Source organism: Hemicordylus capensis, chromosome 4 (assembly GCF_027244095.1).
Source record: "Hemicordylus capensis ecotype Gifberg chromosome 4, rHemCap1.1.pri, whole genome shotgun sequence".
In the NCBI taxonomy this organism is placed as follows: Eukaryota; Metazoa; Chordata; class Lepidosauria; order Squamata; family Cordylidae; genus Hemicordylus; species Hemicordylus capensis.
Window position 1 is genome coordinate 152,476,095 of NC_069660.1, and position 24,731 is coordinate 152,500,825.

The 24,731-nt window shown below is 42.8% G+C and overlaps 1 protein-coding gene across 3 annotated transcripts in view; it reads right to left on the reverse strand.

The window, feature by feature from the left end:
- The window catches only part of DHX9 (DExH-box helicase 9), a 55,509-nt gene extending 36,721 nt beyond the window's left edge, over positions 1–18,788 (reverse strand). Inside the window, exons 1-11 of one of the 3 annotated variants that reach the window (XM_053247844.1) lie at positions 18,656–18,788; positions 16,984–17,124; positions 14,120–14,260; positions 12,307–12,424; positions 12,017–12,129; positions 11,242–11,390; positions 7,285–7,331; positions 4,976–5,112; positions 1,928–2,017; positions 1,667–1,828; positions 1,427–1,504 (exon numbers count right to left, since the gene is read on the reverse strand). In XM_053247844.1, coding sequence (XP_053103819.1) covers positions 1,427–1,504; positions 1,667–1,828; positions 1,928–2,017; positions 4,976–5,112; positions 7,285–7,331; positions 11,242–11,390; positions 12,017–12,129; positions 12,307–12,424; positions 14,120–14,260; positions 16,984–17,094 — 1,146 coding nt within the window. In that variant the 5' untranslated portion in view covers positions 17,095–17,124; positions 18,656–18,788. Of the gene's footprint in view, positions 1–1,426; positions 1,505–1,666; positions 1,829–1,927; positions 2,018–4,975; positions 5,113–7,284; positions 7,332–8,787; positions 8,925–9,563; positions 9,580–11,241; positions 11,391–12,016; positions 12,130–12,306; positions 12,425–14,119; positions 14,261–16,983; positions 17,125–18,366; positions 18,523–18,655 lie in introns of those variants that run through there. The other 2 variants (XM_053247843.1, XM_053247845.1) reach the window with 2 other exon arrangements.
- Between the last annotated feature and the right edge of the window lie 5,943 nt (positions 18,789–24,731).

Here is a 24,731-nt window from a genome sequence, read left to right on the forward strand (position 1 = left end):
GGCAATCTGGCCTCAAGCTGTATAGGGCTTTAAAAGTTAAAACCAGCACTTTGAATTGGGCCTGGAAACAGACTGGGAGCCAACACTGCCATGATATGATCAAAATACCCAGCCACGTTAATAATCTTGAGGCCCTATTTTGGACCAAGTGCAGTTTCCGGACTGTTTTCAAAGGAAGCCCCACTACTGTGCATTGCAATAATCTAGGTGGGAGGTTCCCAGAGGATGGGTAGCTGTGGCCAAGCTATCAGCATCCAGATAAGGTCACAGTTGGCGTGTCAGTCCAAGCTGTTAAAAGGCACTCCAAGTCACAGAGGCCACTTGAGCCGCTAGAGACAGTGCAGGACCACTAAGCATGCCCAGACTGCAAACCTGGTTCTTCAGGGGGCGTGAACCCCATCTAGAACAGGCTGAACATCCTTGAAGGGCTTATGCTACGAGCCTGGGGAAGGCAGGAACTGCTTTCCGTGCTCTTACATTTTTAATGAAGGAAAAATTGCTTCAGGTTATCAAATTCAAGGCTTCTAGGACACAACAAAATCTCAACAGACTACCTGACCTCACCCTAATGCAATCAAGACAATTCCTTGCCACTGACTGAACTGGTACACCCAGAGCCCTGTCAGCTCCTTCTCTCTCCCCTTTACATTCTCAATCAGCCTCTCTTTTTACTTTCACTTCCCTGCAGGCAACATGATTTGGTCATCCCCCCCTCACTTCTCTCTCTGAATAGCCTTCATTTCTGTGCTTTCAGCCAATATCTGATCACTGTGGTGATTCTTTTCAATAGAAGTTACCTTGGAAAAGCTCTGACTTCGACCCATTTGCCCCAGGGAAATTTATGGTGATGCTTTGCTATCTGGACCTAATTCAAAGTTACACATATGCTTGTTTGGTGCTAGTTAGCTGCCTGCTTTCCCAGATGGTCAGGGTTAGCTGCAGAAGAGAAAGGTCCCCCCAGCTTCAAAGAGCAATTCCCCTGAACTCTATCTGGTGTCTCTGCCTGGGGCACACAAACTGTACTCACATGTGTAAGAGACGTAGGTGTGAGCAAGCATGGTAACAAGCTAGACACTAGAACCTACATCCTTATCCAGAGGCAGAAACCTGGGTCTGCAGAAGAAGTAGGAAGTGCCTCCAAAGAGAAGCCCCCGGCCAAATTTTTAGAGATCAAGCACTACTAGGAGGTAAGCAGGAAGAAGGAGTGGAGGTGAGGCAATGTTATGGGGTTGAGTTTGCTGGCAGACCACCTTTCTGTGGGTTAGGGTTACTCTACCCTAGAGTAACCCACAGGCTAAACCAGGTCATAAGCATTTTGGCTAATATCAGCTGTAATACTCCCAATTTTTATCCTAGCAATTATCGCTAACTCAATGGAAAAAACCCTTCATGAGCCTTCATAAGGTCAAAATATCAGAAGACTTACTTTCTGCAACTCCTGATCATTTTCCAGTTGATATGTGAGGTTGTTTTTTAGGTCCATGCTTATTTGCTCTGGTGTGGCCTAGAAAAATAACACAGGGTTTGAAGACGCATAATTCCTTAAAATTGCTACAATTAAGCTAAGTGAATGAATAGTTGACACAAGAGCTTCTGTAAAAAGGTAAAATACGTATCACACAAGAGACTAAGGAAAGTTAGGAGAATTTGAGAACTGTGGACTTACATATGCCAGAGGACCCTCATCAATATTGCAGCTGGTCCATGGATTCCAGTTGGATTGAGGGGGTGACCAGGGCACAACCCCCATTTGATTCTGTTTTTGGGATGGCTCAAAGTGGGCCAACTTCCCTATGTTAAGTACAGCAGGACAGCTGGGATCAGAAGGCTGCAAGTTAGAAAATGAAACATTCTAGTGTGAGACCCCAATCAACTGCAAAACTAAGTTGGGAGTGGGGGGAAGAACTATTCTTCATCCTACACTTACCGGTGGTACAATTTCAAGACACATCTCTTCTATGAGACTTTGCAGCTGATTTTCCAAGTCAGAAGTGAGGTTGACTTCATAAGGTTCTACCTATCAGATTAACATGAACAAGGACAGCCAAATAAGGACAGGCTCAAATAAAACAAACTAAGCAACTAGAAAAATCTGACACCATTGATATACTTATAGAAAAGGAAGTTATGGACTATTCTTAGTGCTAAACAGTTTTTTTTTTTAAAAAGCACAAATAGGAAAAACTACCACAGAAAACTATCAAAATTGGTACTGTTTCAAATATTACTTTGTGAGCTGCCAAGAGAACAACTGTTATGGGGTTAATAAATAAAGTAGTTATTTACTACACTCATGCACCTTGTTGAATACCAAAACAGTGTATAAATGTCATATTATGCAAAACTTTAAAAATTAAAGCAGGAAAAACACCCAATCTTTTAAAACCACTATGGATATTTTAAGAAGTGGAAAAAACGGTTTAGCATGCTAATATTTTGATAACATTGCCCATCTTTGGCAATCTCCCACTGAAAGGACAGGAGTTAGAAGAACCTATTTTGGGAGAATTATGCTATTAGATTGTCAGTTTCCTCATTCCAATCTGGTTAAATAATAAAAGCAGGAGTAGGAGGGAAAAGAACTAAATTAGGACCAAAAGTCTATTTCTAAAGTATGGAATACCCTAATTAAAAACCATCCAGCAGCAGCCTAATCTATACAGAAAGGTTTTGCAGCACTTAAAAATATACTCCACCTATGGTGAATCTCCAGAAGACTAAAACCTTGTTTTATGAATTTGAGACACACAACAGGTTCCTGTTAATGGCACATGGAGAACATGTATCCCCGCCCGGCCAACCTTCAGTCACTCTAATGTGGGGACTAAAAATCAAATAATGTCAAAATATTTCACTTCCTGCTACCAGTGGTATATTTCAGGTAGTAAATATTTATGCGTATGGAATAGGGATATGCAAGGAACAGGCTGGCCCGGTTCGAGTCCGGACTGGACTTGAACCAGACCGGGCCAGTTCGGTCCGGCACCCCCTTGAACCCCACCCCATGGTTTGGGGGGTTCGCGGACCTCTTAAAAAAAAAAAACCACAGGAAAAAAATTTTTTAATGCACTTATTGACTCTGGGGGAATCGTTGGAGGCGGCGGGGGTCCATGGAGGTTCCCCCTCTCTCCGCCAGCCTCAATGCAGCCCAAACGGCCTGTTTGGTCGGCTCTTCGGCTTTGGGCCTCCCCGCTCTGCGCAGCAGCCATTTTGGTGGGTCATGCCAGGCCTCCCATAGGCCAACTGCGCAGTCATGGCGGCCTCCAAAATGGCCACCATGCCAAGGGGGAAGGCCCGAACGGGCTGAAGAGCCGGTCAAATGGGTCTGTTTGGGCTGCATTGAGGCCAGCGGGGGGAGGAGGGGCCTCCACGGACACCCCCAACAACTCCCCGGAGGGGGTAAGTACCTTAACTTTTTTTCTAAAAATAAAAGATTGGCAAACCCTCGAACAGTCCGGGTTCGGACCTAACAGAGGGTGGTTCTGTTCAACCCCAAACTGAACCGGCTCGATGTCGAACTGGCTCGACGTTGAGCCGGTTTGCACACCTCTAGCATGGAAGTTTGCATTTCACACACATGGTGGCCTGAAGGGGGCACTTTTCAAAATAGCACCAAAATGTCATTGTGAAAGTCCCTCAGTAGGCTGTAGAGTCTAAATGCTGTAAATTTGCCTCTTCAAATGGTCACCAATAATCCTCAAGTTTTTTTCTTCCAAAATTGGTTATTATAGCCAAAATAGCCTATCGCATAGGATTTAAACTGACACTGATGTGCCCAAAAGACCCAAAACGTCATACTGCCTAAAGGGCAGACTGTAGAGCAATATGTTCCTTTCTTTAAACCACACCACACACAAAACCAAACACCACCAAGTTCAGTAAACCCAAAAGCTTCTGTTTAAGATGTGAATTATGATACTTTCCATTTTCACTTAAAAAGCATGGAGATCACATGTTAAGGTGCCCATTTTAATTTCTGTGCCATATAAGTTGTAAATAATTAATAAACTCATATATTATGCTGACTTGGAAATGAAGCTCCATACACCCACACTTTGCCTTACCTTGCAACTGGGCTGGGGAGGGATGTATCCATACAGAAATTCAATATTTTAATTGTTTAACTGATTTAGTATTGATTTTAAATGTTAATTGATTTTAATTTTTTTTAATGTAAACCCCTCTGAGCCTTTTTTTGAAGGGCAGTACATAAATCAAATAATAAATACATAATAAAATAGGTACAGCATCTCCAATCACTTGCTAGAGATGCCCCTGATTAGGTTCCTACTGATGCATCTCAACATGGCACAGTGCCATTATTCTCTCCCATCTGTGTGCGGAATGACTTGTGTTTTGGGCGTCAATACCAAGGTCATGTGTGTGCACGTGCATTCAGAGTGGGGCCTTCCTGATTCAACCTGAGGGGGATCTAAAATTAACTGAGTGCACATAAAAAAGTCATGTGAGCACATGCCTTAGAGGGAACACTGCACAGTGCTTCCTCAAAACACCACATTAAATGTCCAGTCAGAAATTCAACAGATCCCCAGTCAAGCCATAATCATTTCCGACAGATACACCTGATGGATTTCTGTCTGATGCATTACTACATGGCACCATTCTTCTCCAAAATGCTATGCACTATAATAAATGTAGCATTCTTCCTTCTCCCTTCTGGATGCTGAAAATGCAAGGGTTTTCTTGGTCCTTAATCTAAATGAAAGACAAGACTGCCAGGTTGGAACTCTTCCTGACTTTCTGCACTGTATCATCATCACAGCAGCATGGGACAGAGAAACTGCACTGTAGATTAGGAAAATGAGAAGCAAGCTATAGTCAGAAGACCATCAGACCAATGTGTGTTGCAATGCGGGGTACTGCCATCTGCCCACACAAACCCTTTTCTCCTGCCTGTGGTGAACTCCTGTTGCCAGCGATGAGCAAGTGACTAAAAGGACTAGACTGGACTCACCGATTCACCTTCCTTCTTCTTTGTCTGCCCAGAATAGGGCTCAATGATGCTCAAGTGATAGAGCTGCCTGACCAGAGAAAGTGCACAGGACTGTGCTGCCAACTTTTTGTTAGAGCCATGCTCACGCGCAAAAATTCCTGCAACACAGAAGTATTAAATATGATGTTGGCCAGTAAAGAACCAACTCTGGTTCTTTTCCTATAGAAAGGAAGAGTTAAACACACAAATGCTGACACAACATCCAATTGCCTGAGAATCACCACTCTGCACTTTAAATCTTTATCCACACAGCAGTCTAACTACTTCAGAACTTAACTGCGAACACCTAATCAAGTACTGGGAAGTGTTTATCAAGAATATATCAGCCAAACTTGTCCTATGTTTCTAAATGCTTATTTCAACACTCTGTAACTAGCAATGCAGGGCGAGACGTTTTCTGGACAAGTTTACACTGCTATATTTTTCTGCAGAAAAGTTTCGATTTCAGAGAATACTAATTGATGTTATGAAACAATGTATCAGAATGAATGGGTGTAGCACACAATAACAGACAAATTGGGCAGTTTTAAAGTTGTAGTTAACTTTTTCAAGATCATCATCTCTAGGAAAGGTATGTGCGTGGGGGGGGGGGCACGGCCCCTACTGATTTTGTAATTGGGGCAAATCCAATCGGAATATACATAAACATGAAGATATGAATTCAGCTGACTGATCTCGATTTGATTTACACAGCAAAAGCTGAAGTTATCATCACTCATCTGAAAGTAAAACCAAAACTTATTAATTCTGGTTTCACTTCCAGAAAATAGAGCACTGCCTCACATCTTTTGGAGAGCTGAAGATAAGAAGTGTTGGTATACAACACTGCTGTGTAATATCATTAAAAAGATTTCCAAATATTTCAAATATTCCAATAAAAATGATTTCACATAAAGCTTTAAATCTGCTTGAATATAGCATTTAAACCACACGTGTTTTATTGAATTTGTTCTTAATCAGATATTTCAGTTCTAATACTTGCGGCTATTAAGAAAACCTCTGAGATATTTACATAGCCCATAAAATTAAAAATACAGTACTTTTTCTACAAGACAAACATGCCAAGTGACATCAGCATTATTTAGGGAACTAGAAATTTTTCCAATTCATAATTTCCCAGAAAATTCACATAACTGTCAGTAACTTCAGTCAAGGATTATCCCTTCAGTCTGATACATGTATGCAATATATATACACACACACTACAGCCGCTGAAAGGGATGTTGCATTTTAGACGCTAAATAGAAGGGGGAGTCTAGCAGCTGTGGGTCCCATTTTCATTACAGCATGGTGATCTGGCAACCCTAAAAGAGCAATGAGGGCTAAGAACTAATGTGTGGAAGTGATGGAACTGAATTTTACTGAACTGAATTTTGGGTAGCCAAAGTCCGTGCCAGATGTCCTAAATTGGGGGTTGGGGTCAGTGATGGGTTGGATGTGGGCTAACAAATTGAGATTGAATCAAGGCAAGGAGGTGCTGTGGGTCAGTAGAAGAGCCAATCAGAATGAGGGGATTTGTCTGGTTCTGGATGGGATTGCACTCCAAATAGCAATCTGAGGAGCAGATTGAAAAATCCAAATAGCATTCTGAGGAGCAAAGTTTCCTGAAGATGTAAGCGCATTGGCAGTCAACAAGAAACTGAAGAAAAGGGACGCCTAACCGTCGCTAAAAGGTACTGCAGCCACGCGCTGTTGACGGTTGGGCGTCACGAGGAGCTAGAAAATTCTATCCGAAGAATGGTCTGTGCAGGCGCAGAACCCAGTCCTTATGGATGTTGGAACCACTACCCAAATCTGAATTTTACTTATTGATTTTTACCAGCCAGCCAAGTACTCTGGTTGCAAGCTTCTTGTCAAGCAGGATCTATGGCAGTGAGCATCAGTGCAACAACTGAGGCTCTTTAACAACATTCAGCGGCCTGAAGTGGAGCACCAAATAGGTATCTTGCCCTCGCCTTTCTGTTTATCTTTTCACACCCATAATTCCTTCCTTCTTTCAAATCTCTCCTCTCCCACCCTGACTTTTTCTTAAGGGGTGGGTGGGTGGGAGTACCATTTCACCTTCCTCCTCTGCAGGCCATCTGGAGGTGGGTGGGTGGGTGGGTGGACTGGCTGCCATGAGGCTGCCGAGAACCTACCACTTGAAGAATCCAACCCACACCTCAGGCCAGCCCTGACAACATTGGTTTCGGTAGCAAATAAAAGACTTTCCCATTGTTACTGCATAAAATTATGCCATGACATTCACTCCCAATAGGACAAACACTTACTTCTGGACAGCTGCTTGACATAAATAGTCATTTCTGCAATAAAGCTCCTGCAACACATACAGAAGAGGCAGAATTAGTTTCTGAGGAGCTGGATATCTCCAATACAGCCAGGTCTCCCAAGCCATTAGTCAGAGTGCATCAAAATTCAAACATTAACATTTTTTCCAAACTCAACTAGAACTTGCATAATTAAAAAATGGTTCTACTCTGAAGTTACTGTAAAATGAGCAGCTCTTGCCAAGCATATTATGATCTCATCATGCTTTAAAGGCTGAGCTATTAAGATAATTTTAGCTTCATAATTTGTATTGTGAGGAATCGAAAAAAGAATGGATTAAGCCAGAAGCTGACAAATGAGTATGTAGGGTCAGCAGGATCTATTGACAACTAAGTTAATCTAAACTAAAATTGTGATATTTTGCAGAGTAGAACCATACTTTAAAATAACCCAAACCCAGAAGGGAGCCACATTTTAAAAACCTATTAAGGATTTTGCCTTTTCTAGTTTTACAAATATCCGTTTAAGTCCAGACTTCTGCCCCAACAAAAATCCAAGTACGATTCGACTGCCAAGATGGGTAACACGTCTCTCAATACAGATGGCAGTTCTGTGAAAAAGTGTCTAGGAAGAATAAACCTGAGGCCGAGACTAACCTCCAAGACAGCAATATACATAGGCAGTTCCACAGAGCACTTGTTTCCATCTGTTAAGGCAGGGTTTCTTAACCTTGGGCCCCCAGATGTTGTTGGACTACAACTCCCAGAATCCCCAGCCACAAAGGCTATGTCTGGGGATTCTGGGAGTTGTAGTCCAACAACATCTGGGGGTCCAAGGTTAAGAAAACCTGTGTTAAGGGGTTTGACTATAGTTAGGAGTCCCTTTTGACACAAGATACTTACAGAACAATCCTATGTATGTTTACGCGGAAGGAAATCCCACTAAGTTCAATGGGGCTTATTCTCAAGTCTGCACAGGTTTCGTTTCCCAAGTATCTTGAAAATATACATTAGAGCACCCTGTGGAGAAGGCTGTAATCCTAAACATGTACATTTGACAGTGCATCCACTGCAATCAGTGAGACTTAGACCCGATTCAGAGTAAGTATGCATACGATTGGGCTGTTGGTTATTTCCAAGGTAATACGCTTAGGATCAAGAATACCATTTTCAAATTACCTTGTTAACCAGAAACTAACAGAAATGAATAAGCTGATGTAGATATAGGTATCTCCTGCCTGTATGAATGGTTTGAGATGGGTTATTAATCCAAACCATGTTTTTATAGAATCACTGGGTCTTAACATACAAATGCAATCCAAAGTGTTTGTTTTTAGATTTTAAGGGGTACAATTTCCTTCCAATAGTATTTCTACTATGCTGCAGAAAGAATACTTTACGTCTTTCAACAAGGCCAAGGTCTTGATGTCTCACTGCAAACAAAGGAGGTTAGATGATGCCCGGAGCTTTTCCTTGGGCCCCTTCCTAAATCACCAGTAAACTGACCTTCAGGCACAGCGGCTTCATGAGTCAAAAGGCCACTGGCTTTCAGGGACACAACAGCCACCCTTTCATTAATGACACCGATGCCAGTATGTTTCTCAGCCAGGCTTATATTCAGCACTCAATGCATTCTCCTCCACCTGGGGGGGGAACAGCGACACCAGAAATCAATTGACAATAGATTCCCATGTGATTGCTTAGTACAGCCTAAGCAGCAGCACATGTGTGAATGAGCAAAAATCTCTGGTGTCACAGTCAACTACCCCTTTCAGCATGGAACTCAAACTGTGATGCTGCTGTGGAGTCACCCTCTCATCCCACCATTTGTTAGAGCACATCATTATGTGCACCAGGAAAACATGCTTGTGTTTAGAAATATGTGGAAATTGTGTTCAGAAATGTAACACCCTTACCAGCCACGCTACTCACTCTGAGAAGAAAAGTACAGCGTGAAACACACATCTCTCCTTTGCAGGAGGTGTTAAGACTAACAACAAAAAAAAAAAAAGATTTGAAAGATCAGAATTTATTGATATAGCAGAATCTATGCTTCCCCAGAAAAGTCTCCTCTCAGATTCTGGCAGCCATCTTCTGCAAATGTGAACGGGTTATGCCAAGTGTACAATTGCTTTCCTTCTTTCTGCTTAAAACAAATTCTAATTTTGGAGAAAGTCTAAACAAAAGACACATCACAGCATGTTTCCAATACCATCCCTTTTCTTTCCTAAAAGCACAAGAGTGATCCATCGGAGCCTTCCTGGGAGTAATGAGTACTACACCTTGGAATGCTCTCTGGAAAAACAGCAAGCAGGCTGAGAAACATACTGTCATCTCATCAAACAAATGGATGTTAAGGTCTGCACTCGAAGAGAAGCCTCATTCCAAACAAGTACGACTTCCACAGCTGTAGGAAAAAAGAATCTTCAGAAGTCCATCAATCAGATATTCCAACTCTTTCACCAGCCCTGCTTCTGTGTCTTTAAGAGCAGTCCAATGTGCAGAAGGTGGTCACTTTTCCTGGCACAGTGATAAAAGTGATGGGAGACGCTTCACAGGCTGCTGATAAACCTACAGGAGCAGGGCCAGTCAAAAGGCAGTAACTCCACCGGCAATATTTCCATGTTCAAACAATACAGAAAGAAATATCTCCAATAGAAGCTGAAGGGGGAAAATGGCAAGAGATACATTTAAAGCCAGAAATCAAGCCTGTTACCTAATAAGCTCATGTCGCATTAAATAATATGTAAGGCAGCTTGCAATTTGTCTGAATAGCAACTTCCCTGGCAAACAACTGAGGTCCAACTACATTGGTCCACCTTCCTGCCCTGACCAGGAAAATACAGCAAATGGCAGCTGTACTGTTGGCTCCTTAAGTCTCCTGGCCTATTTGTGGCATAGCCACTGGCTATGGCTGCAGCATGCCTATTCTTTCCTGGCTTGAAGGCAAAGAGGAGAGAGGTGGGGTTGGCAGGTGTATTTTGACATTGTATTTCCCCAGCAGGAAAAGCGCAGCACTATGGAAGTTCTCTTCCTTTTCTAGCTCTCTTGGCATTAAGACAGAAAGAGAGACTGTGTCGAGGTGACAGTTGCCATAGCATAGTGCAGTGCTTCCCTAGAAGAGTACTGTTGGGCTACAGCAGGGAGGGGTGGCTGCAGAGAGATCAGATGCTGGGAGCAAGGAAGGACAGACAACCAGCCTCTGATCACTTATTTCCAAGGTTGTTTAATGTGTATCCTCTTGTGACATGGGTTATTTCTTTCCAAAATGATCTCCACCAAACGTATGCAACTTCCAGGTTCAGAGGCAGTATACTTCTGAATACCAGATGCAAGGCAGCAATAGTGGGAAAGGGATATGCCCCAGTCTCCTACTGGTGGGCTCTAGTCCCCAAGTTCTGCCTAACTGCCATCTACTGAAGATAGCAATTATTATAATCTTAGTTGAGTTTCTTCTCTCCTTTTCAGTGTATTTATGAATTTTATGTATCTGTATTTTTCTGGTCAGTGACCAAAAACAAACTACTACTGCTGCTGCTGCTGCTGCTGCTGGGCTTCCCAGAGGCCAGTTGGCCATTGTGGGAAACAAGACACTTGACTAGATGGCCTAATCAGCAGAATTATTCTTATGTATATTAGAGTGTTACACAGGGACTTCCACTTCTTGAATGTCACAGATTGACTGCTAAAATAATGGTCAGAGCTATTTTTTATCCACTAGGAAAACAGATGAAATAAACCTCACAAAGAAAACAATTTTCAAACTCAAGTGAATAAATAGTTTCCGCTGGTTAACATGATTTTTGTCACTTATGACAAACATAATGTTGTCTCAGTTACCCAACCAATCCATAAGGGCAACACTATTTCCCCATGGGAAGTACAATACACAAGCAGCCAAAAGGAGCTTCTTGTCAAGAAGCTTCTCAACACTGACACAAAGAAGAAAAACTAGCAAACCTGTTGTGATCAGGCCCCACTTGAGTGTATTTGTATTCTCCTTGGATCTTCTCCTTTTGGAAAAACTGATTCAAACGTGCCTTGGCATTCTCCAAGGTCCAGTTCCCATGAAGGCCAGCATTTAAGTCTACTTCTTCTGATTCCAAAGTCTAGTGGCAGAAACAAGCAGTAATTAAAAGTTTACAACTGCCACTGTATAAACTATGCTACATGTTGGTGTAAGACAAATCAATCTTGAATTCTCAATACTCTTGACATCAAGCTCAATGAGCTAAGCATTTCTCCAAAAAAGCAAATAGTTTTAATAACTCTAGATATACACACTGGGGACTCTGAACACACTAAGCAGGAAGGATTCAGTCACTGCCAGCCTTGCAGAAGTCAGCTGCAGGAGTACGAGGTGTGATGAACTTGGACACCCCTTCTGCTGCTGTTCTGTAGGCCCAGATGTAGGAGGGACAAACCTTGAAATCTATTTTGGAGAATGCTCAGTTCTTCCACTATTCTCCAAATATTGCTATTATTGTTTGGTGGGTGGGGGGAGGGTAAGAACAACCAACATCTGACCTAATATGTAAATTACAAAGTATAAAATGCTATTTTTTCTGAGCATTTCATGCAGAATTATTTCTTTTCCCTGGAGCACTTAAAAAAAAAAAGATCACACAGAAATATCTTGTCTGGATCAAGAGGTGGCAATCCTGATTATGAACCAAAGCTGGAACTCTAACAAGTATTGAACATAGCTAATCAAAATCAATGCAAAAGCCCTTACTGCATGGGCCTCTTGCTCCTCCTTCCTGGAATAGTAATCTTTCAGATTGGCTCCACGGTCCCACTGAGCTACACCATATCCAGAGCTTCCACTCCCAGGAGGAGGACCACCATCTAGCAGGGAAGAAAGAAACCCAGGTGTTTCCTATTAGCTGCAACACACATGCTGTGGATACTCAGACAGAAAGACTAATCTGAATTTCATTCACCATCCCTGCCCTGCCCACACACTTTAATTTATAAAGTACACACAGTTCAACACAGGTGTATTATGCTATAGGGGTTCCTTACCCACTTCCGCTTTTAGAGTCAGATGAGGAGGAGCAGGGCCTCCCAAAGGAACATCAGATCCATCTCCACCTTCTGCTGCTCCAGCAATGCCTCCTCCAGGAGCAGCCATAGCTCCTACCTAAGCAAGAACATTTACTCTGTCAACTGCAATGCTGGGCTATTTATAAGAGTATACTTTCCCCCAATCTCAGAATTCCCCATTGAGTTTAAAGAGATGCTTGCTTAAAAAAAAAGGTGACTCAAGCTTTGCTCAGTGTTTTCCCTGTACAGCGCTTAATCAACTATGAAAGTAAGTTCTATGCAGCTCTTCACAATTTTTGGCTGGCCTTGTATCCGCTTGCCCGCTTTTCCACTGAAGCACTCCAGCTGCATCAGCCAAGTAGCAAAGCTCCCTTCCCTTTTCTGCGGCAGAGCAGGAAAGGCAGTCACAGAGTTTGCCCGTTTGACTTCAGCTGAGGTGTCTGAGGCACTGAGACCAGACAGGAACAAAAGAAACTCCAGGTCTCATTTTCCTACTGCATAGAAGGGAACGGGGATATGGAGTCTTCCTGTTTGGCTGCCATCTGGTCAAGCTACTGGGCAGCACAATTGAGCAGGGGTCAACGAATGAAGCTAAAAAGCGAATGTACTAAGCTAAAATGTTCCAGATGTAGTCTTGCCTCATAAGGAAGATGATATCGGCCATTTTGGTTGCCCTCTTCCGCACCTTTCCCAGTTCTACTATGTCCCTTTTCAGATATGGTGCAGCCACATTTGGAGTACTGTGTACAGTTCTGGTCACCGTATCTCAAAAGCAACATGGTAGAACTGGGAAAAGGTGCAGAAGAGGGCAGCCAAGATGATCAGGTGTCTGAAGCACACAAGGCTACAATGTTTGAGGCGGTTTAGCTTAGAAAAGCCACAACTAAAGGGAGACATGATAGAGGTCTATAAAATTATGCATAGTGTGGAGAGAATGGATAGAAAGAAAATTTTATCCCTCACAGCACTTGAGCCAGGAGGTTATGCCAGGACATTTAGGACTGACAAAACGAAGTGCTGCACATAGTTAATCTATGGAATTCTCTGTCATGATATGTGGTGATGACCACCAACTTGGATAATCTTAAAAGAGGCGTAGACAAATTCATGGAGAACAGAGCTATCAATGACTACTAGTCCTGATGGCTATAGGCTGCCTCCAGGCTGATGCCTCTGAATACCAGCTGCAGGGGAGCACCAGCAGGGCATGGCCCAAGGGGTGCTGTGGGGTTGCCTGTGGGCTTCTCAGAGGCATCTGGTGGGCCTCTGTGTGAAACCGGATGCTGGACTAGATAGGTCTCAGACCTGATCCAGCAGGGCTGTTCTAATGTTCTTAAGGACCTTCTCCTCACAGGTTCTCTAAAGAAAGAAAGGATGGGGTGTTCGTAGTTATAAAGACTAAAGAATTTTACGTGGGGTAAAGGGTATTTTGTAAAGATTCAAGTTGTAATTCTAAACATGTGTAGCACTGCCATACACAACAATGTCTATCCTTCCTTCCTTTCTCCTACCTCTAAAAAAAGTCTTTTTTTAAAAAAAGAGGGTGACCTACCTCTTCTAAAAAGCACTAAAAAACCCTCAAAACACCCCACCCGGCAAGATAAAGCATCTCCATTAATAAATGATTCAAGTTCTATAAATATGCAAACTTGCACAAATATTTTGTGACAACTGTATTTCTTGCTGCAACTATTTTAAAACATTTTTAAAGCACATCTAGTCATGACTATATAACTATTACACACATCAAGCATTGCAAAAATACACCACACGTCCTGGTGTAACCACTCACTCCGAAAGCTGGAATTTCTTCACTCTTGATTTCATTCACCCGAACAAGGTAATTGAGAAAGTCTCTAGCAGCATTGGTCTGGGCATCTTTCTTGTTGGTGGAGTTGCCCATACCAATATAGTTGAAGCCTGTCACACGAACCTGTAGAAAGTAGATATTTATTTATTGAATGTCTGTATCTAAGCCTGTATACTTTATATACAGGCTTAGGAAGGAAAAACACAAAGAAATCTCAGAAGCACTTCAGTTCACTGCATAAACACCGTTTTCCAGTCATCTTTAAGTTATGATGCTCAAAAAGACACAGTACAATTTGATATGCCAGTGTGAATCTTCTCATGGCAAGTGGAGCAAGTGGCATGTCAAACTTCAGCCAATGTTTGCAACGAATTCCTCCCATGACAGCATAATCCAGACTGCGGTGATGGTGGTGGGGAGCTACATACATACATACATACATTCATTCAATTCATTCATTCATTTATTAATTATGAATTCTATTTCTATACCACCCTTCCAAAAATGGCTCAGGGCAGTTTACAAAGAGAAATCTATAATATTAATTATCCTGGATGTGCCTTGGAATGTGTGCCCCAGAGCCCAGCTGATTGGCTGGGCGGCGGACGCGCCTGATTGGCTGAGGCACACCCAGGAGGATTGGTTGCTGCAGGTGGCAAGGCCCAGGAGGGGGGGCAGAAGTGGCAGTGGGGAGGAGAGGTGGCTGGGCCCAGAAGCAGAGACTGGGGCAGAAGGGGTGGGGGGAGAGGTAACCGCTGGCCCCAAAGAGTGCACAGATGTTCTGTGTAGGGCTGGCTAATAATAAATAAATAAGAAGGATCCCTGTCTCCAAAGGGCTCACAATCTAAAAATAAACATAAGATAGACACCAGCAACAATCACTGGAGGTACTGTGCTTCAGGTGAATAGGAGTCAAACAACTGAGGGGGAAAGGCTGTAGTAAGTGGACAGAGTTACTGGGAAGAGGCAGGAGGTGGCCTTGGGCAGGCAGAAGTTCCAACAGACCTTGGGGACTATCCCAAAGCTTATGTTAGACTGTGCCACTGGCCCACCCCAAACTGGGTGCTGCTGGCCATTCACCAGTAGGGATGTGCACGGAACAGGCAGCAACCAGTTTGACAGTGCGCCCTCCCCGCTGCCGTGCGCACGCGCACCGGGCACTTCCAGTCCAACACGCACTGGAGCAGCAAGGAGGTATGCTGCTGCCGTGCAGGACCATTTTTAAACACAGTGCCAGCGGGAGAAATGCGCGGGGGGGGGGGACACCTTCCCTGCTTCTTAAAGGTAAACCACCACCCCCCGCGAACCGCCAGTCCTTCGAACCAGTTTGGAGGTCCATAGCAGGGCCTCCAAACCAATATGTACACATCCCTATTCACCAGTGTGAGCACTGCAGGACCCCAAACTCTTCCATACAGTGGCACTCTCTGGAAACCACATTTAGTTATTTTATTTATTTAGATTTTTATACTGCCCTTCCTGAAATGGCTCAGGGTGGTTTACACTAAAATCAAAAATACAACATAATTAATTAAAAAACCAATCAAAAGCAGATTAAAATTACAATTAAAACAAGGTATTGTTAAGAGCTAGGCTAAAAAGACAGGTCTTTAAGATTCTCCTGAAGAATGTTCTCTCCCTTTTCCTCCAAGGAAAAGGAGGAGAAAAAGAGAACATGTACCTGCACATACCATTGGACACAAGGACAAAGCTTATGTACTTTTATTAGTTGTGCAGTAGTGAGATATTGTCAGGTGCAGCTTGTCAGAAAAGAGAATTGTAAGAAGAGTGAGAAAATGAGAGAGATATTGTCAGGTACAGCTTGTCAAAGAGAGAAACTGCTTTTGCTAAAAATTTCCTATTCTACAGTATTCTAAGAATCTGTATCTTATAGATACAGCAGCAGCCCCATTCTCCTTACTTAGATCTTTGGTTTTATGACTGACTTTGTTTCTGACCTTACTGATGATTCTCACTTGACCATTTTGCTTTAATGTTTAGTCCATTTGTGGCCGAGCCTACACACAGCTGCCAATGACACAGAGGGCAGTGATTTGTGGCACATCTGGAGAGGAGGATGAGGATTTGGCTATAGCACTGAACTGGGCCTGCCGTCATGCCTGCTTCTCCTGTTACCCAGCTCTGGCTAGAGAGAAAAAAAAGTGGGGCTGCATATGGCATGTGCCAGAGCTCCACTCTCATACTTTGTACTTGGGCTTGCGGTCCTTGTCCAAAAAAGTTGGCCAAAAATTGTTTAGAAGGATCTTTTAAAAACGGTTGCTCCAAGTACTTAGATCTTCTGCATCAAAATAATCTGGAAGACTCTACATTAAAAAAGATTTCTTATGCCTTTAAATTACAATTTTATCACCAATAATAAGCTTATAGAATAAAATGACATTTAAGGCATCTAAACTCTTGGATACTACTTATTTTTTAGTTCTATAAGCTACCTTGCAGGTCAGCTACTGAATGAAGGTGGGGATGGGAGATATTAAGTAATGCAATCCAATCAAAGTTACCTACTTTTCAACACCACTTAATTAAATGAGAAAATTAAATCTATGTTTAGCTCTTGCCAACTGAAATCAATGGGCCTGAGAAGTCCCTGTGACTGGATCCTGCCCCAAATAAATAAAAATACCTACTCAATCAAACTCTTACTAGTGATAGTGATACAGTAGTGTATCACTACTAGTGATACAAAAGCAACACAGTCACTATTAGTGATTGAATCAGGAGTTAGTTTCCTTTTAGACAACTTGTTCCAAGAAAGCTACCATGTGTCAGATGAAAGGCATTTGCTTTGCATTTTTCACAGATATACTCCAACATTAGGCTCTCACCTCACATGTGAATTTTTGTCGGTTCTTATTGCCCACAGCACGAATCTCATATGCTGGGGTGACTTTCCGCTTGCCACACCAGGCATACAGGAAATTCTTGACATCCCCCATGGTGGGAGTGGACAGGATAAGATAGATCCCCTGGGAAGAAACCACAGACTTAGTAGACTGCAAATTCCTTTGCCTAATACAGGAGTCTGCAACCTTACAAAGCAGTCATTTTTTGCCTTCTACCCAAATATTTCAAGAATCACTTTACCCACATACAGCATATAATGTACATACATGACTAAATTAATCAAAGTTTGATTTTTATTTGCCATCTTTATGTTTGAATGCATTTGTTTTCTCTAGGATATTTCTATAACCTCTGATATTACAGAACCAGATCCAAGGTTTCATTGCCAGGCTCCTCAAATCAGGCCTTGCAAGCAGCAAACCTGCCAGCTGCCTCATTCTTAAAGTAGCATTACTTCTTTTCTCTTGCACACACCTTCTCCTCTGGTGTTTTCTTCACAATATCCTCTGCAGTTCCTGGGGGTGCAGAGTTGTAACTCTGTCATACACTGCATATTAAGTAGTGCATTTTTAAAACTATATAAACATAATTAGAATACAAATATCTGATGTTGTTATGGTTAAATCAAGATGACTTTTTATTTAGCCAAGTTAATGAAGACCTGTCAGTTTCAGATCCCTGGCCTAAGTGGATTGTCTGATGATTGATGATGCCCTTTCCCCTCTCATTAGCTGCTCACAAGTGAAAATAGAGAAGTCTAGCACTTTTAATGTAGCTGCAGTAGGTCATCACCCCTCCCCTCATAGGAACAAAAAAAACCAAGAGTTCATTATCTTTCAAACTCAAGAAAAATGTATTTAAAAAGGAAGAAAGAAAGCTTAACACATTTAAAATTTGCCGTGAAATGTAAATGCAATCCACAGCTATTATCCTTTTTGCAAGAGAGATGTGTGTGGGTACATATATGCACAATGTGGCAGAGAGTGTCATTTACATTCAACAGATGCACATACAATGTAATTGTTTGTGTGTATTTAGGAACATTTTAGTACAACAAGCAGGGTAACGAAGTCATGCTTTAAAATGCTTCAGTAGTAGTAACCACCCTCGCTTCTGAATTTCCAGCAAAGTGAGACCGATCCAGAAAACCCATCCCCAAACCCTCAGATTGCAGCAAAGCTAAATTACTACCTACACCCACCCTCCACCCCACCTTAACTCAGGACTCAATCGAATGCAGATACGCCCTCGTGCTCTTTTCACTTCCATGCCGACGCGCTCGGTCTTTTTCTCCTAACGGTGTAAAACGGAGGTCCCAAATCAAAACAAAAGCCAGGAGACATGTGTTACTCTAGTCTTCCTACCTCTATAGAAGAGACAAATACCAAGGCTGCCGAGGCCACGACTAAGAACTCAGCGATCTTCCTTTTTCTCCTCCCTATCAAGCGGTTCTACTGCACATGCACTTTTCCTAAAACCCGTACGCAGTTGCCCGGATTTCAGCCGAGCATGCGCATTACTGTAGTCACTTATCGCGCATGCGCACTCCCTATTCTTTTCTTCCCTTACGTATGTTACTAAGCCATTTCTCTCTCAAACATCTTGATGTATGAACGTCAACACAAACAGAAACAAAACCCTAGTATATGCAACCTTGTCCTGCCGGGGAGAGCTTTGCTTCAACCAGCGGCCAGCTCACGATCCTCTTTTCCAGGCCGCCGTCCTCCCGCCTACTCCTCCGAGGTTCTCGACACACACCGCCAAAATGGCGGAAGCATTGCGCTTGCGCAGAACGAGGGAGCATAGACAGCGTAGGGAAACTTTGCCTCAGTTGAAGCTGCGAGAGCGCCCCTCTCACGTCTGGAGATGGAACTGCAGCATGTGGACAGGGGAAAGAGCACCCTACGTAAGCTGTTCAAACAGCTAGAATATCTTCCCGAGGAACAACCAAAAACACACACACAAAGCTAGTTTTCGAATTTCACAAAATTCTTCCTCAGACTAACAAAAAGAGGAGCAGCTGTAAATAAAAAAATATTGTCAGTGTTGGAAATTCTCTGTGGTGAGAGAATCCCTTTCTCATTATAGCAGAGTGCACAGAGGCACAACATAGCGGATTTAGTTAGGCATGTGTGTATGCTGAGAGTAAAGTAACTTGGAGCCAATTCATATTTTCAAATCAATATATAAGGCATTTATTAAGGAACTCCATTCTAGATAGGAAAGTGAGAAGTTAGGATCTCTAATCTATCTAGCTTAGCTGGATGCAGATGAATTCTGCATCTCTGCACACATGGTGCAGGGGAGAGGAGCTTGCATGTTGCAAGGTAGAAGGAACAGGAAGAGAAGGGGGAGAGAGGAAGTGCAAAGCAGGAAGGAAGTAAGTTAGTCCCTAAGAGTAGCAATCTACATTCCAAAGGGATAGTGTCAGAGCAGTGGAGAAGGGGTGACCAATGTTTTGACCCTCTAGCCCTCTGACTCACTAGTCTGTTCTCCACAGTCTGAGACAAGAGACTGCACAAAGTCCTTTAACTTCCAGCAGTCAGAAGGCATGATAAACATTTCATGAGCATTGTTTGTTACAGCCTTAAGATGAAAAAATCATTGTTAATGATGTTGTTGGTCTGGGTGGGTGGGTGAAAATCCAGAAGTAACAGGTCAGCTTTTACTAATACCTTTCTGAGGACTAACTAAAATGTCATGCAGTAGCAGGCAAGCTCTGGACTTCCCAGGAACTCTTTTTGAGACATAACACAAAATGGAAGACAGGGTGGGAACAATGATAGGAGACCACGCATGAAGGTCTGGTAAAATTAATCTGCCTACTTTCTTTTCATTGTCCCTACAACTGGACTAAATTTGGTTCAAATCAGTTAGATGGTCCACAAGTTAGCCCACTTGCACCTCAAATGTTAATGCATCCACCATCTTGAAATGGGGTGGATGACATCATTACAAACTACGCCATTGAGGCATCCCTATGTGTCCTTACAGTTGTAGCAAACTGGGTTCAAATCCCTTAAGCAGTTCACAAATTAGCCCACTTGTGCCTCAAACATTTACGCATCTGCCATCTTGAATTGGGGTGGATGACATCACAAACTACACCATTGAGGTGTCCCTATGTGTCACTCACTGTAACTTTACCAACTTTGATTCCGATGGGTTAGATGGTCCACAGGTTAGCCAACTCGCCTCAAATGTTTATGCATCCACCATCTTGAACTGGGGTGGATGACATCATCACAAACTATGCCATTGATATGTCCCTATATATCCATACAACTGTACCCAATTTGGCTCATACTGGTCCAGGCATTACGAACTACACACATACAGAATGCTGGGTGAGCTCATAAGCTTCCTTAAGGAAAGTAGGCTAAAAAAAACCCCATAAAAACCAAGAAAAAAGAGTGGACACAATGGAAAATGCCCTAAAGTTTGCAACCCAAACTTAAAATGGAGTGCAGGAAGTGCCAGATTAAACGCATCACAATCCTATGCATGTTTAGTCAGAACTGTGTTCTGTGACTAAGTGAGTATGTATAAGACTACAGCCTTTAGGCCATGCTATGTGTAAAACAGATTTCAGGTTGCATCAATTCAAGGACAAAGAAACAGGAAAATATAAAAGCCAGCAACTACTTCGACCTCTCTCCAGCCTAGATCTGTTCTTTGTCCCATTAGGCTAAACTGTAGAGGACCCTGCATGCCTATCATAAGAATGTAATATATTGCAGACAGGTCTTCAACCACACCCTGTACCAGCAACATCCTCTTTCTCCACCGTCCACCCCTTTTCACGTGAGACCTGAAATACTGTTCTAGGACACTCAAAAGTGATTTGTTTTGTTTGTTTGTTGCTCCTGCTAAAACAACTAGACTGTATAGCTGTTCCCATTCAGATGTTTTTAATAGACCATCAGGGTGGCATGCATTTTTTAATACTAAGCAACATGAGCACCCTGTGCAGAAAATGCCACTAAAGTGAGTATTTGGCATTCTATCATGGTAAAGGAAAACACTTCCCCCCCTATGTACATAAATAGTAAGTAAGGTAGAGCAGTGGTTTCTGAACTATGATACAGGGAATTTTGGAAGCCTGTCTGAGATCCTGCATTGAAATGCTGAAGAACCGATTCTTCAGTTAAAAGAAAATGGTAGGCAATGTTCCATGAAAGTCAGCTTGCCTACCACTATTGATCTTCCCAAGCAATGTGCAACCACAGTCAGTGTTCACCATGTTCTATGTTCATTCTTCTTTCATTCATACAGGGATGTGAAGGCTAACAGAACAGATCAGTAGCCAAGAAAACTCTCCGGAATCCTCTGCAGCACATAAGGCTGCAGAAAAGGTCACATAGAAAGGTTTCAGTTGATGGTGGAAAGTTTGAAAACCACCAAGGTAGAAGGCAGTGGGCTCATTAAGGTCATGATTAATTGGGAGAATCTGTTGAATGTAGGGCAGGCTTCCTACCAGCAGTGTAGGTGTAATTGAGCAGATGGGTTCAAAGAACCCAGGGCCCCCAGATCCACCCCTCCCTGTTTTCTTAATTATTTCCCCCACTCTGAGGGGCTGCCTGGGAGAGGGCCAAATCTGCATCACAAAGCCCAATTTGTGTGTGGAGTGGGTCCAAAGATCTCAAAGGGACTTTGGGGTAGGTTTGTCTGGTGTGTGAGCACACGCACTCCTCTGAAGTAGATTCGGGGTAGAAGCCTGTGTGTAAAGCATCTTGTCACAGCACATCAAATGTTAATGAGCAGGTGTACCTGGTACAATATACCATCTGTATCCACACCCCACCCTGTTTTTCAAACTGAACTAGCACCAAGAGGGGGAATTGCCAGAAATAATATTGGCCAGCCCAGTACAAATACATCTGTAACTGTCAGGAATTGAAGTGCTGCAGCATTTGGCAGGGATGTTGCCTATTGTCCTTTCATTCAAGGGGCAGGAATACATAATGGGTGGGTTGCTTTAGTTGAAGCTTCCAGCCTCTTTCTGTACTTCATTGTAATACTTGTAAAACCTAACAATAACTTAGTACTAAAAGCGAAGAATGAGAAGCCAAAGCACAAATAGTAAGATAATACTGAAAAGTAATGGCACCCCCACTATATGGAGAAAGGATATTTAGTATGATAGATAGAAACCATCATTCAGCCTTCCATAATACAGATTACAAAATTCAAATTAAAAATTGTTTTGATCTGGATAATTATAGTACTGTATGATTGTAATTTATTTAAATTTCAATTAAAATTCAATTGACTTTAAGTATCCATTAAAAATTGATTTCAAGTACTGTATCCATTAAAATTGATTTCAAGTAGTATGGTGCTGTATACTACTGTATCCACTAAACATTTATTTTAAGTACTATATTCATTAAAAATTAAATTTAAATAGCCATTGGACATTGATTTTAATTATTAATTACTGTACTGTACCCTATTGATTTTTTTTGGGAGGGGGGAGGGGGTTGTCTTGCAGAATTACTGTACTGTACAGCATTATACATTTTTTTCCTTCCTCCACAGCCAAAATGAGCAAGTGCCCAGTAGTGAGCTCTGCTGAGGGGAGTGGCAAAAAGCCTCTCACAGTTTTGCCCTTGAGCAAGAAGGGGAAGCTGCTGGACATCTTGGCTCATGGGGACAACAGCACAACATCCGTTGCATGCCATTACGGCATCAATGAGTCCACTGTCCACTCATTGCCATGTGCGTGCCAGTGTGTGTCCCTATTAACTTCGCAATGCCTTGACCAATATGAACCAAATCGAGTACAGTTGTAGGGACACATAGGGACATCTCAATGATGTAGTTTGTGATGTCATCCACCCCGATCCAAGATGGCGTTTCAACTATATCAAGTCTTCTTCAGTAGCAATTGTCTACTATTAGTCTCCACCCAACCTAAGGATTGGGCTTCTGTTAGCTTCTCCCTTCTACTGTCCACTCATTGCCATGTGTGTGCCAGCACCGCATGTGGGTTCTTGGGGGTAGCACTGTCTCAGCAGGAAGCTGCATGCAGCGGAAGCGAGCAGGTAAGGACCTGTTCTCCTCTTTTTAGAAGATCCTACTTGCCGCTCCCATCCCCATGTCGCCAAACCTCAGTTCGTGCACATCCCTATCTGATCACAATTTTCATCATACTACACTTGCCACACCTTCAGGAGGATGCTGGATCTCATGGAAGCTGATCCCTCTCTGTCAGCAATTGCTGGAGGAACTACATCATGGACTGCATTGAGAAAATCATGGCATCCCCTGCAGAGATACATGCAACACAGTCTGGAAGAAGTTGTGGCCTGGGGCAGTCACCTCTTCACCTGCTGCACTGTTCCTTCAGTAGCTGATGAAGTGGAGTAGATCACAAAAACAGTGGTGGAGAAGGGCTGCAAGACATAGAGCCACATGAGGTGGAGGAACATCTCCAATCCCATCAGGAAAAGTTGACATAGGAAGAATTGGAGGACATCATCCAGCTCCCGAGAGGAAGAAAATAAGAGGAAGAGATGCTCCCCAAGCCCTTCACCACAAAGGGACTGTCTGAGATTCTGCAGCTGGGGACTGCCTTGGCCTACAAAGTCTTCAAATCTGATTCCCTGGTGGAGCGCAGCATCAAGTTCAAAAGGCAGATGAAGACTGCTGTGCAACCATATGACACTTACCAGACTCTGTTGCAAAGCAAGGGGAAGCAAAGGACCATCACCAGCTAATTTGAAAAGCTACACCTACCATCATCGCTGTGCAGTTAACATTGGAAAGCAACACCTTCACTTTCCATAGCTTTGGGAAGGAAGAGGATGATGATGATGACAACAACTGGAGGCCTTGCAGAGGCAGCAGATCTGCCTCTGGTTCTGCTACCTGATCTGTGTTCCAAAGCAGAAGACTGGAGATGGAGTGCTGCAAACTCTACTGCAAACTAGGGATGTGCACAAATTGACTTTTTCTATTTGATTTGTGTATAAATTGAATCACCCTGATTTTTTTGAATCCGAATCTGTCTGCCCAAATCACCCGATTTGATTCAAATTCAAATCAATTCAGACTACAGTAGTCCCTCGACCTACGAACTACTCGACAACCAACGTTTTCGACTTACGAACGCCAAAAAAGACCGGAAGTAGTTGGCGGTTTAGATTTGGCTTCCTCGACTTACGAATTTTTAGATGCGGTTTCCTCGACTTACGAGTGTTTCCAGACCTCCGTGGGTGCGCTTTTCGACCTACGAAAATTTCTACTTACGAACGTCCGTTCGGAACGGATTAACTACGTAAGTTGAGGGACCACTGTACTTATAAAGGTCCTAGGGGCACCAAAATTGGGTGGTGGGTAAGTCCCCATAGGTGCCACGTACCACCCAAATGTCAGGACAGTGGGGCACTTGTTGGATTTTTAATGATTTTATTTAGTTTTTACTTGTTTTTGTATATTTCCACCAAAGGAAATAATGGGGGTTCACAGTTGCCCTATCCTAACATGGACCCCCAGCTTTAATTTAATTTAATTTAATTATTTAATTTAAAAGAAAGCTAAGCTCTAGCCCTTGTAGAAGTGGAGTTATGGAGCAAAATGTGTGGTCACTATTTTTCAAGTGTTTGGATTCTTTGGTGTATTATAATTTTTCCTCATAATGAATCCCTTCTGTTCATTTTGACTGTCATTGGACAGTGCCAACTGTCAACTGCCATATGTCAGCTACACACACACACCCCCCACA